Genomic DNA, 12,514 nt, shown 5'->3' on the forward strand with positions numbered 1-12,514 from the left:
ATGCATAATTGGTTTTGTGTGCACTTTTGGAAACAGGGACCTAAAGTTCTTTAGGCTGTTCTTAATGCCATGTGCTTTATAAGTACTGTTAGTACTGTAGAGACAGTTTGAATAACATAATCTGTGAAATTTCTATGTTGCAAAATATTTTCTTTTTTTTAAAGAAACTCACGAGGAGTGATTTGTATACTGAATCGTGGGAGAAAAATTTGAGTTCTTCACATAAGTGAGTTTTTGTGTAATTGAAAAGAATGTTGTAAGTGCTATATTTGATTGTAATAGTGTCCAAGTTTGGAAAAGTTCAGGTGTCAAGAAGGCTGTTTTGAGATATTTTAAGGAAAAGATAAGGAATGAAGTAGTTCTGATATGTTAATCAAGGGAGCTCAGCTTATGGTGGTTTTGCAAAGCAATTGAATCACTTTCTGTCGCAGTGAGCAGTTTGAATGCTCCCACTGCTTCTGTGTCAGCTGTCAGCCCACGATGAGCTGGCTCAAATAACTCACCAGCAAAAAAAATGAATAGGGGCAATTGGATCGCACAAGTGCCTCTGCTGGCTCAGGAAGGGGATGTGAATGTGCAAGGATCATGTGGGGAAGGGAGGAGTGAAGAGTCTCTCCGGTGGCCAGCAGTTAAAATCAGACTCATCCACTTCCTCAGATGTCACTTGAAAAAAAACCAAAAAAACCCAGCAAAAACCCAACACCCAAACCCCCAAACAAACAAAAAACAAACAAATTTCTAGGCTGGTAAAACTTTAACTAGTGTTCTATATTAATACTTTGTTATATTTTGTGAAATTTAATTCAGTAATGGACTGCTCAGCTTTTTAAGGAAAGCGCTTTTTAGTCTTCTGAATAACAGAATTGAAAAATCGATAGCAAAAGTAATGTCTAAGAATAAATGTTGCTTACATGCTCTTATCCCAAAGGGATGTGTAAGAGCCCTCCTGGGAGCTACTTCCCTGGTGGGCATCGAGGGGAGGACTCTTTGCAAGGTTTGAAGCAGCTGAGTAAGATTCTTGGCTGTTGCTGTATTTCTCCTTGCTCAGTTTTAGGAAAAGCCATCCATTTTGGCAGCTGCAGAAGATTCAGATGAGCTTGCTCATCCCATAGTAGTGTGCATCTGTGTGTGTAAATATGTGGATTTTATTCAGCTTTATTTTCCAAAGTGTTTCCAGTTGCCAGAAAGGAGCTCTTTCTTGGACATGAGGGGAGGTGTAAGGGATTCCTAAAAACTTCTAGGATATTTACCTTCCCCCAACAGCAAATCCTGATACATAAGGCAGCTATTGACCCACACTACTTTAAAGAAAGTCAGAATAATGCATATACAGTGATGCTGAGTGTTTACATACTGAAGAGAGATAAAATACATAAATGTGATGGTATCCATAGCAACTAGAATTCATTTTGCTCACTTGCATATAGTATTTTGAGTCCCTGGTATGTATGGAAACAAAATTCCCCATGTGAGCAAGCCAGCTGAACTGTGGCTTCTGTGGTCGCAGTCTGTTCATATCTACCCAAAACTGTATTAGAAGTATTGCACTGGTAGGAATGTTATATGCATTTTTAGTATTATACTAGTTAAATATTTATCATTTTGTTTCAACCCTTACAACTCTTCTGCAAGAGAGAATCTGATTTCAAAAATCTTTAAAAGAAAACTTTAAAATCTTTTAAAGAAAATTAATCAATGTATTCAGGACCCTCCCCTCCCAAACCCCATCCTGGAAAAAAACCCTCACCACCAAACCGCCCCCCTCCACCTCCAACAATAACACTCTTCCCTGGATGGAACAGGGAGGGGGAGCCTAAGCTGTAAGCAGATTGTACCATCACATGACTAATGAGTAGGAAAATCTGAACAGAAATTTCTAAAGGCAACAGTTTTTCTTTTTTCTTTCTTAAGGTTGAGAATTTTGTAGCTATTTAGTATTTCAGTCTCTTCCTCCCCCCAGTATTATTGACTTCCAAAACTTTCAACTAGGAGAGTTTCAGTAATGACAAAAATGGAGAATAGGTGTTTTGAAAGGAGTAGGTTTTATTCTCCTTTTCTCGTTGGCAAAATCAGAGCTATGCTTTGAATGGTAGAAATTGTGTGGTCTTCTGAGAAAATATTTGCTGCTCTCTCTCTGTCATTCTAAATACAGTGTTTCCTCTTGATAATGCTTCTTAGTTCTTTTATTTATCAGAATGTTATGCTTGTGAGTGAATAGTATGCAGACATTCAAAGCTAATTGAACTTTCCTTCCCTAAGATGGCCAGACGTGGGAAGTGTTAGACAAGAATTGCTTCCATGCAAAGTGTCCTCTTCCAGTGCCCTTCTGGTAGGGGAAAAGCAGTCTGTATTATATAGTTGCTCCTACTTAGGTTTTTTTCCTTCTTCAGTCCAACCCTTGTTACTTCCCCTCATGGTCATTTAATCACTGGAGGCCAATGAGTGCTGTATAACACTTCTTTGGATGCATTGCTGTGCTCTATTCTTAGCTTTTCACAGGCTGTTCATTATTCCTTACTTCTTAATTGGTTATATCTTGTTGCCCCCGTGACTGGATTAACGTTTTGTTAGTACTGGCTGCTGAAATCACACAACCGTGTGAGTCCAAGCAAAACAGGCTAAGATAAAACCCCACTAATATGGCTGAAACAAGGCAGGTAACAGACTTGCTCGTAGCAAAATTTCCAAGCTGATTTTTGCAAATACAGCTAAAATCAAGCCTAAATAGGCATAATTATCAGTTGGGAGTTAGTGGGCTTTCTGACCTTGGCCTACAGAGTTATGATCCACTGAGCTTTGTGGGGTTTGTGTTTTGTTGGGGGGAAGGGGGGGGCAAACCCCCCCCCCCCCCCCCCCCCCCCCAACCGTTCCCCTTTTATTCTTTCTTTGATAGTTGAATGGTTCTGTTGAAAGCGGATCGGTCTTGTTTATTTTCTTGAATAGTCAACAGCTTATTTTCTTCAATAGTCTACAGCAATTTGTTACTTGAGAACAGCAGCCGATTCTGGAAATGTCCTAAGCTGATGTGAGTCATCACTGAAGGTTTTAAATAGTTGAATGTGATGTTGTTTCCTCCCTTCCATGGCTCAAAATGGTATGAATCATTTTTTTAGTGTTTCCCAGATAATAGTCTGAGCGGAAGCAGTATGTGTTTCTGACTCAAATTCTTAAATGTTGGTGGAGCACTGCTGGTTTTGGCTGTGTGGGAATTCCATAGGAATTTCAGACAAACGTATAAAAGCAAACATTTTGTAACCACGGTAACTTACCCATGAGGATTCATGTGTTTGGTGACACAAAACTGTGAAAGCCCTCTACTGACTGGCATAACTGACTTGATTTTTCTGCCTAAATTCTGTAAGTGGTACAGGATGAAAATTCAGTCATGAGAATCACTTTTCAAGTTTGTAGAAGGTCTTGTAGAACACTAGGATTTGTGTTATATTTTTAAATGGCTACCTGCTGGTGGTCTTATCTGCTAAAATGAAAACGTCTTTTATGAACCCGAATCTCTTCCATAGTTTCATACGCTCTTAGTCAAATTCAGGGCTCTTTGTTCTTTCTACATAACTTGGAGCATAACTCAAAAGCGATACATACTCCAGTGTAACTGAAACGGTGCTGAAAAAAATCAGTTAGCTAATGAGTTTTATAGGGGGAAGAGAAGGGGAAAAGGAGGAGAATGGCACATCTGTGTTAAATTAAAGAACGGTATTAGGAGGAATAACCTTGATGTGACTTGGAAATTGATTTGTCTGTCATCCCCAGCTCATCAAACATGCTGCAATGACAGCTTTTATGTCATCATTTAGAGTGGAGCTAGTGATAGAATCAGATTGGTCACTTGTCATAGGCAGCAGAGCAACTGTCGTTTCTAGAAATCTACCTGACTAACACTTGCTTCTTCAGAAGCTCAGCAGTATGGCAATCCGGCAGAGTTTTAATGAGGAAATGATAAACTTTATTCCAGGTTTCTTGGCTCCAGCTAGAATGTCCTAATTTTCAATCTCAACACCAGCACTGTCCAGTGCTGAATCTGGGCGTGTTGTGTTGTGCTGCCTTCCTTTAAGGGGGTTTCCAGCCTTCAGCAAAAGAACCAAAGTTAAGAAAAAAGCAAAGTGGGGATAAAGGTTACTGTCTTTAGCCCATACAGCTAAATGAGCCTCAGTGGGGAAGCTGACTGGCCCTACAGACCAAATGCATAGGGAATTGGTTTCAGTGCATGAGAGCAAGAAGAAGCTGTTAAGCCTGCTATGCCATACTTTAGAAAACCCCAAGGAGTTCTACTGATGTTCAGGGATGCAGCGTCTGAGAGGCCTGTGGTGATCTTTTGCATATAGCATCTGTTCTTGAAGCCCAGACTCTGCGCTGTGTTTGCAAGCCCCAGAATACCTGCTGAAGAGGGAAAAGCAGGTCTATTGTATGGTGAAAGTAAGACAATGTTATGTTGACCTTTTGTGACATGGGTTAGGTTTTTTTGTAATAAATGATGAGCTTGATTCTGTTTTCTCTGCAAAAGCAGTACTGCAGGAAGAAATTTTCAAAGGGGATATACATAAAATCAGCACTTCCTGTGCTCGTCTTTAGAGCATGACTGTAGATCAAAGGAGATGTACTAATTCTTCTCGGTGTCCACATGCCCAAAGGGAATTCTCTTAGTTGTTTTACCAGCTGCCCTAATACAATTTAGTAGGATCATGTTTTAGTTAATTTATAAGAGTGTGTGCGCTATTGGTATAAACACTTTCAAGGCAATGTGATAGATGATATAAAACTAAGATTAGGAGTTCTGCAGTCATTCATTTGCTCCAGCCAAGCTACCTTTATCTCTTTCTTCTCCTTGGGAAGATGTAATAGCATTGCTTCCTGAAGCATCAGGCTGTCAATGCCAGCTGTGACAGTGGGTTGATGTCTTCCAGTGTCTTTGGGTTGTTTTTTTTGCTCCGCTATTGTTGCGTTCCTGTCCAGTCTCACCTCCCAGCAACTGGCTGGGTAGTGCTGGGGAGAGGACAGCTGACACGTGAAAGAGCAAACAGGGGCTGCTGAGACTGAGCCTTGATTTTTGTTTTGTTTGTTTCCTTCAGCTCTGCTTTTAGAGCTGGTGTGCACAGCTGAAATTGCTGCCTTCAGTAATTATTCCTGGAAGGATACTATGGTTATTATTGTAATTGATGCCATTTTCAGTGCCAGAAAACAAAATTGGCTGTGGACGTGGTCTGAGCTGGAAGGAGCTAGGGAGGCCAGAAGTATTCCTGCTATCAGTGGCTTTTCTGCCTTTTGCTCTGCCAACAGGTGAAAATACCTGTAACCGATCTGTGGGCCTTGTTTTTCCTATTATGAAAACGTTTTTTTTAAAGCTGTCATACTTGCAAAAAGAACTTAAGCGTACAGCTAATAATTGTGGGTTTGCGTGGGTTTAACAAATGCTGAAGTGTTTTGCCCTCTTCTGTCTTTGACTGAACTGATATTTTGAGATATCATCTTCTCCGTTTCCAATAGAAGTCGTCTTCAGTCACCTACCTTCTCCAAAAAGAGAAGTTGCTTTAAAACCAACCCGTCTCCTGTCCAAAACCCACACCGCACTACCTAAAGTAGTTTGTCTACATCTATTTGTCTGTGTTCGTGGATGCAGACTTATCTTAACTATGCATAACAAAATATGTGGATAGATGGATCTTTTTGTGGTCTCTCTGCCCTGAGACAGGAGTTGTTTTTCACTTCTAGTTAATTTTCTAAGACTGACAATTCTACTGTCAGACTTCTATGGTTGTTATTTTGGAAAGCTGTTGGGTGTAATAGCTGCCTTCCGTTTTGGTCAAAAGTCGGGGAGGTGACTGCTGTTAGATGCAGCTGATGAATCAATAGGAGCCGCCAGCCAGAGCACATACACTTTTTATGAAGTACCTTGAGAATCTGAAGTCAGAGAGATCGGAGAAATTCTATTATGCACTGTCTGTTAATGTAAGAATAGATCGTTGATTTTGATTAGAGTTGTACACTACAAGAGCACAAAAAGAAAACCCCTGCCAGTAAAGTTAAATCTGGCCTTAATAAAAAGGGAAGTGTCATGGGTGACATCCTAGCTAGAAAGTCATGAGGAAAGATGCTGTTCCCTCATATTTCCACTTTCTTTAAAGAGAAATAGGTCTTTGTATTAGTTTTTCTGTTTTTTTAGGAATGTCAGTTCTTTAGACAGCTTGCTAGACTACTTATTATAGATATCAGAGCTACATTTTTTTTAAAAAGGTGTTGATTTATCTTGTACTATGATGGTTGTAACGTGCTTCAGCCAAGAGTTTCTCTACCAGTGTATTGTTCAGGTGTATAAAATATGCAAGAAGTCTTAAAGAGAAAATTGCTTAAATAGATTTTTAACACTTTTAAGATATTTTATTGCTCTTTGATCAGATTATATTTCTGAAGTATTTTTAAAAGGTTACAGTTTAAGTATACAAATTAAGTTTACATCTCAATCACAAACATGCATTTTGCATTATTAATTTTTCTTATGCTGCTCCAGTAGAGAGAAGTTAGAATGAATGCTGGATTATTTTTCTTCTTTGTCATATTTGTGTGTCAATTTTTGCTGAGATGACTATTCAGTTACTGGATTTTATTAATTGCAAAGTTTTATGTAGTCATGTATTTTCTTTGAATTAAGATAGTTCTGTCAATTAATTGAGATTATATACTTGCATAAGAAAAAGAAGTGAGAACTGCCTATGGTATGCAGGACGTGCAAGGGAAGCTATTTTGCTTTTCCTTGGAAGCAGAAATCTGGAGTCTGGAGGTTAAAACTAGTCTCCTTTGTCTGCTTCCCAGCTGTGCATGTGCTCTGGAATACACAGAGCAAAATTGGGAAGAAAGGTAGTAATTTCTCGTTGCCTTAGACCGTTTTCTTTCCTGACTCCACCTCATTCCCTCAGGAGTGGGGAGGAAACAGCAGAGGAGTTCAAATGAGTGACTCAGAAGGCTTCTAGAAGTATTGTAGCTTATATTCATGGTGATGCTGAACACTCATCTCTGTCTGTGTGTGGGCAACACTTTAGTAAATATTCTAGGTAAATTATATAAAAATCTGCTTATACCGGGACATGCCTATGCGCTTACATCTGTAGCTATTATAAGCAATCTTTGTCTTCTGAAGAAATCTGTGGTTTAGGTCTTTGTCTTGCAGAGCTGATACAGATTGTTTAAAAAACAATTCATAAGCCTTACTTGGCTTTACTTTTTTTTTCATTTTTAGTGGAACCTGACAGAACAATTTCCTTCCTTTCCTAGATCCTTAATTATACAAAATAGTAAATGAAACCAGTTGGATTAATCTCTGCCTAGAAGAGACTTGATAAATGCTGATTGGCAAGAGAGAGATCTTTATCTGGGTAGGTTTGTTGACATTGAATGTGCCTCAGTGAGGTTTTCAGTGTTACCAGCAGTCCTACTGGAGTCCTCTGCTGATCAGTTCCTATAGAAAAGGGTAGATCTATAGAAAAGGTTACTATTTTTAGCTGCTTCATAGTTCATGGTTTTTCTGTCTGGTACAGACATGGCTGCTGTCATCCATGTTTTAATGTTCAGGCTGCATTCTTGCAATATATTCTCTTTATATGCACCTGTGAAAGACTCTTGGAACTTGATTTACTTAAAAACAAGTGTTGTTTGAAAATGCAATGCCTTTTTTTATTTGCAAAAAGCTCTTGTCAACACAAAGCTGCTTTTTGCAAAAATACATATCCTCACTATTGTCCACTTGAAAATTCTTTTTATTCTCTCTCCATTGCACTCCTTAAAATTTTAAAGTTAAGTATGGAGATATTATTTTGCTAATAGTTAGATACTGCAGAGGCTATCGGATAGATCAACCCTTAAGCCTCAGTAGACGTGGCATTCTTGTTTTTTAAGTTAGGCCATTTTTGACTCTTCTTTCCTACTACTTGTTTAATAAACTTTCTTATAGGAAATATGTGACATTTAATCCGGAAACTTTTGAGGGCTTTGGGGAAGATGGATGCTGGTGACCTGCTGTCTTCATTTATTTTAAGTTTTATTAAACTGAATTTTTTTTTTTTGAGAGACAGATGCAATATTCTTTCTTCATGCATTCGTAAAGATCTGTAATGATTCCTAAAGATAATCTCTTCTTCCTCACTGAAAGTTATTAGTCTAGATCGTCTGCTGAAAAACTGAAACCTTAGTTTAGTTTCTTTCAGTAGAATTGTGAACTTTAGCTTTTGGCTTTCAGAATAGCTGTTAGGTAGCATTAGAAACGTGTATTTTGCAAACCAGAGGATATCTTGGATGATTCTTGAAGTTGAAAGAAGAGACAATTAGAGATGGTGTTTCCACTGAGTTGAGCGCACTACTTTCAGTTGCAGGGGGTAGGAGGGGGGGAAGATTATTCTTTTAAGTAACCTCCAAGTGCTAGTTCATTGTAAGCAAAAGTTCAGTGTTTTTAGAGCTGGGTTGCCTTTTGGTTACAGAAATAATTGCACATACAAATTCCTAGCATGAGTAGGTTTTTTTTGTCTGCTTACTTAGGAGGTTTAGATTGCTATCAAGATCAATATAGTATTGACTCAGTTATGTTAGTTCTCTTTCTAATGCAAACTGTGTCATATTGGCTTTTGACTCTTTGACCATAGTAATGTCACCATTCAAAAATACATGATGCTATGCAAGATATAATATGTTAACTTGCTTTTGGAAATAGTTTTTATTAATTTTATTTTAATTATAGGTAAGATTTCTAGAATAATTATCAGAGTAGATTCAAATATTCTTAACTCTTCTGAATTTTTCACAATTAATTGAGTGTGAAGTCCCATACTTTTTACGGTAACTGTTGAATTTCTAGCTGAATTTTTTAAGTGTACTTTGGACCATTAATTGCAAAGGTAAAAAAATGGACCACTTCCAGATAATTTGAACTAAACTGGGCATTATCTCTGTCTAGCAACATGTCCAGTTGGTAATTCCAAAAAAAACTTACGGAACTCTTAGCATTTGCTTACTATATAAACTTATTGGCTCTTGAAACGTGTTCATTTACACTGAACATATGGGCTTAGCTAGAATATCATTATCTAACAGTTGTGTGTGTGTAGTATGAAAACCAAGTATGCATTCTGTCAGTGTACTTTGCTTGTAGACTTAAAATCTGGGGTTGGTTTTTTTTTCCAAATGAATGTTTACTGCTGCAAGTGAACTACAGTGTCTATTCTTTAGCACACTTTTCACAAATAAAAAGCAAAATATTTTCTAGGTGGTGGTTGCTGTGTTCATTATGAGACAGTAGGCTGTTGCAGTAGATGAGCCTTGAGAATGTGCATGTTATTTAAACTGTTTTTGCTGTGGCCAGGAGGAGCATGAGTTGTCATATGTATTCGTGTGAATCTGTGTTGTTTCTTTTTAATAAATGGTTGAAACGCTAGAACAAAGCAATGTAGTGTACAAACAATTGCTTTTTCATAATTAAGACCAAAAGTATGAAATTCCAAAACAACTGGATTCTATATAATGAACAGAATGTATTTATAAAGATGTTTGTTAGTCACATGCTGTAAATGAGAACATTTGGGAAATTTGAATCGTATCTGATATTTCACAGTGAATCAGAAACTGGTGCTATGTTCTGCCAAGCCAGCAGTCCTGAGCTTGGGGAGCCCTAGGCTAAGGTACTGTTTCGACCTTAAAAAACCTTCACCCGCATGAAGTGTCAGTAGGTGTGTGTTAAGCAATTTGTTATGTTGCAGTGAAGCTACCATAGACATTATTTCAAGAGAGTGGTGATGTGAGCTTTTCCTGCCTGTGGCCCCCAAGGCGGGAATTCATGTCTGTTAATATCCAAACCATTTAATATACCACTTAAACCTGTCTGTCTTTTTGCCTGGATTCACATGTGAAACCTGAGTGCAAATGCTTTATCGAAGAGCTAGAAACTTGTTCACCACTGACAAATTCTGATCTTACCAGCCACTGGAGGACATGAGAAGTGCCTTCATACTGAACAGCAGGAACAAAAACCCTCCCTCTGTTCCTGTAACACTGACACTTATCCAGCAACTTTGACAGAAGCCATTTACATAATACAAACCAGCATCATTTAGGCAGATTCCAGCTGAAATGTTTATTCAGCAAGTTGTAAGGCTTTATATTATATTTTAATTATCATGTTATATAATAATATTAATATTATAATAATATTATTTAAATTATACTCAATGTAATTTTTTTCAAGCTGAGGGTATGTTTGTCTATACTAGTTGCAAAAAAACCCATGGGTTTGGTCATTAATAGCTGGCTTTTTAATAGTCAGCCAATTACTTTAAGAGAGGTTTTACTTTCATTTAATTTTCAGAGTATTTATGCGGGGAATTTCTTGTCTTCAGCGAGTTAAGCAAGGACTGTTTTGCTACTCTGACCAGTGCCATATGAAAGCAGTTAAAATGCTGGAATTGTTTACTGCCTAAATTGTTAGTCAGCAGAGCCAGTACACCAGATTTCTTTGCGGCTTTTAGTGGAAAATATTAAACAGTCGCTCTTTCTTCAGTTATAGGGTTTTTACGTTTTCAGCTGCATTTGTCAAAAAAAATTTTTTTTTTTTTTTTTTTTTGGTTCTCTGGTAAGTGTGACATGTGAGCATTACTAGGCATTTCATCCTGCCAGGCTGCAGTCGCTGCCCCCCCGGCTGCTGCGCAGTGGCAATGCTGCCGTGGCGGTGGTTTGTGCTCTGCTCCTACGGGCTTTTAATGAGCGGCTCGGACAGCTAGGCTTTTTTTAAGCTTTGCAAGGCTATCTGCTGATTGTATAATTTAATTTGTCAAGGAAAAAAACTGATAAGCAGAAGCTCTAACTAAAGAGGAGAATCAGGTTGGCACAGTGTCAGATGTTCGGATAAAAAAGTTGGCTCAGAGAAGATGTACGGATTCTGATTTTTTTCCTTTTTTTCCCTCTCCCCTTCAATCTGAATGAAGACTATCATGGGAACTGCATTCACATGATGATCAAAAGAAACACTTGAGTGATGAACTGCTTTTGCAGAAGTCGTCTAAGGCAGTAATTTGAGCTTTTGTGTACGGTAGCTAGCTTGTTTTGCTGAAGCATTCTTCCTCAACAGTATTTCTGCCTAACGCATTCCCTGATGGAGAAGCCACAGCTACTGCCCGGTGAAGGGAAAATGAACGCTCTGCATTGCTTGTGTCCCTGACGGAGTAACGCTGTCTGTGTTGCTGTTGTTTGGGGAGGCTGGATTCAACTGGCAATATTATTCAAGGAGTTCATTGTCCCTGTGGTCTGACTCATTGCATGTAAATGTACTGCAGCCGTGCTGTACGTTGCAGATATTTTTCTTGCATGGGAAAGAATTATTTTCCTCTAAGCAGGTCCTGAATAACTGCTGGAAACGGGATGCATTTTACTGGCTGGACTGTTTTTGACATTGAGAAAGGAAGCTGTAGAATGACAGGATGATCAGAAGGCACGTTTATTTTCAGTCACCAGAAAGCCTGCAACGGTTGATTTAAAACTGACCTTGCAGGAGTGGGTATAGCTGCGGCCATCTCTCTCGGGGCAATTGTTCCTTGTTCCGTCCTCGGTGTCGTGTCTTCTGCAACAATGATTTCACTGTGGGGGTAGAAGGACGCCGTGGAAGTTGTGACATTAACAAAGGCAAATTTGCTTGTGAAAGGACAGCTGTGTGCGACAGTGAGCGCTGTTCAAATGGAATTGGATCTTGGGATATTTTTATCGACTGTTCCACAGTTTCATTATTGTGGTTTCGATGCCTAGGGAAATTTCATTTTAAAAAGAACGACTTTTTTTCAGCATTGTCTTGAACATCTCAGGGTGTTTAAATCTGAAAAATGAAGTGTAAGGGGGGATTGGAATGTCCTTTTTTAAATGCTAATACACCAGCGGTAGCACTCACAAGTTTGTGAGGGCATGTGAAACAGGTGAAAGTATTTCCTCTATGGTCCCTGTTGTGACACTTGCGGTCTGGTTCCAAAAATACTGTTGGTGGCATTTTTTTGTTTGCTTTTGCTTCCTGAAACGGATCGAATGAGTCGAGTCTGTATTGTTGTTTTGGAGGAGGTGGAAGATGATTCTCCTACATTTATTTCCAAATTACCTCAGGAAAATGTATCTTTACGTCCATCGCCCTCTGGAAATGTGCTGGTAAGGCATGTTGTTTGTTGGCATATTTCCTGCTTGTAATAGCGTTGCAAATACCAACAGTAATTTTCCTAAGATTAACATGAATATGCATGATGTTGAAACAAGACAAGGTGGTAAAAACTGCCTATACAAAAGAGGAAAAAGCTGAAACTTAGTTGCAGAATTAATATTTGCGAGGGCTCATTCTTTTTCATGTAACTTTATTTATGGTGCAGCAATAACAGATCTCAACTCTTGTATAATAGCAGAAGATTTTTAGAGGGCTTCGTAAACTGTAGTTGAAGTAAATGCTTTTGCCCTGCTCCACTCCTCATTCCTCAATGGTACATTTATGCAGTAC

At 38.6% G+C, this 12,514-nt stretch overlaps 1 protein-coding gene across 1 annotated transcript in view; it reads left to right on the plus strand.

Moving 5' to 3' along the window:
- The first annotated feature begins 10,727 nt into the window (after nucleotides 1-10,727).
- Nucleotides 10,728-12,514, plus strand: part of ANKRD28 (ankyrin repeat domain 28) — an 83,005-nt gene continuing 81,218 nt past the window's right edge. The window contains exon 1 of the mRNA XM_009325699.1: nucleotides 10,728-12,174. Within this exon, the coding sequence (XP_009323974.1) occupies nucleotides 12,058-12,174 (117 nt within the window). The 5' untranslated portion in view covers nucleotides 10,728-12,057. The remainder of the gene's footprint in view (nucleotides 12,175-12,514) is intronic.

The sequence above is a fragment of the Pygoscelis adeliae genome, unplaced genomic scaffold (assembly GCF_000699105.1).
Source record: "Pygoscelis adeliae isolate BGI_AS28 unplaced genomic scaffold, ASM69910v1 Scaffold226, whole genome shotgun sequence".
NCBI lineage: Eukaryota > Metazoa > Chordata > Aves > Sphenisciformes > Spheniscidae > Pygoscelis > Pygoscelis adeliae.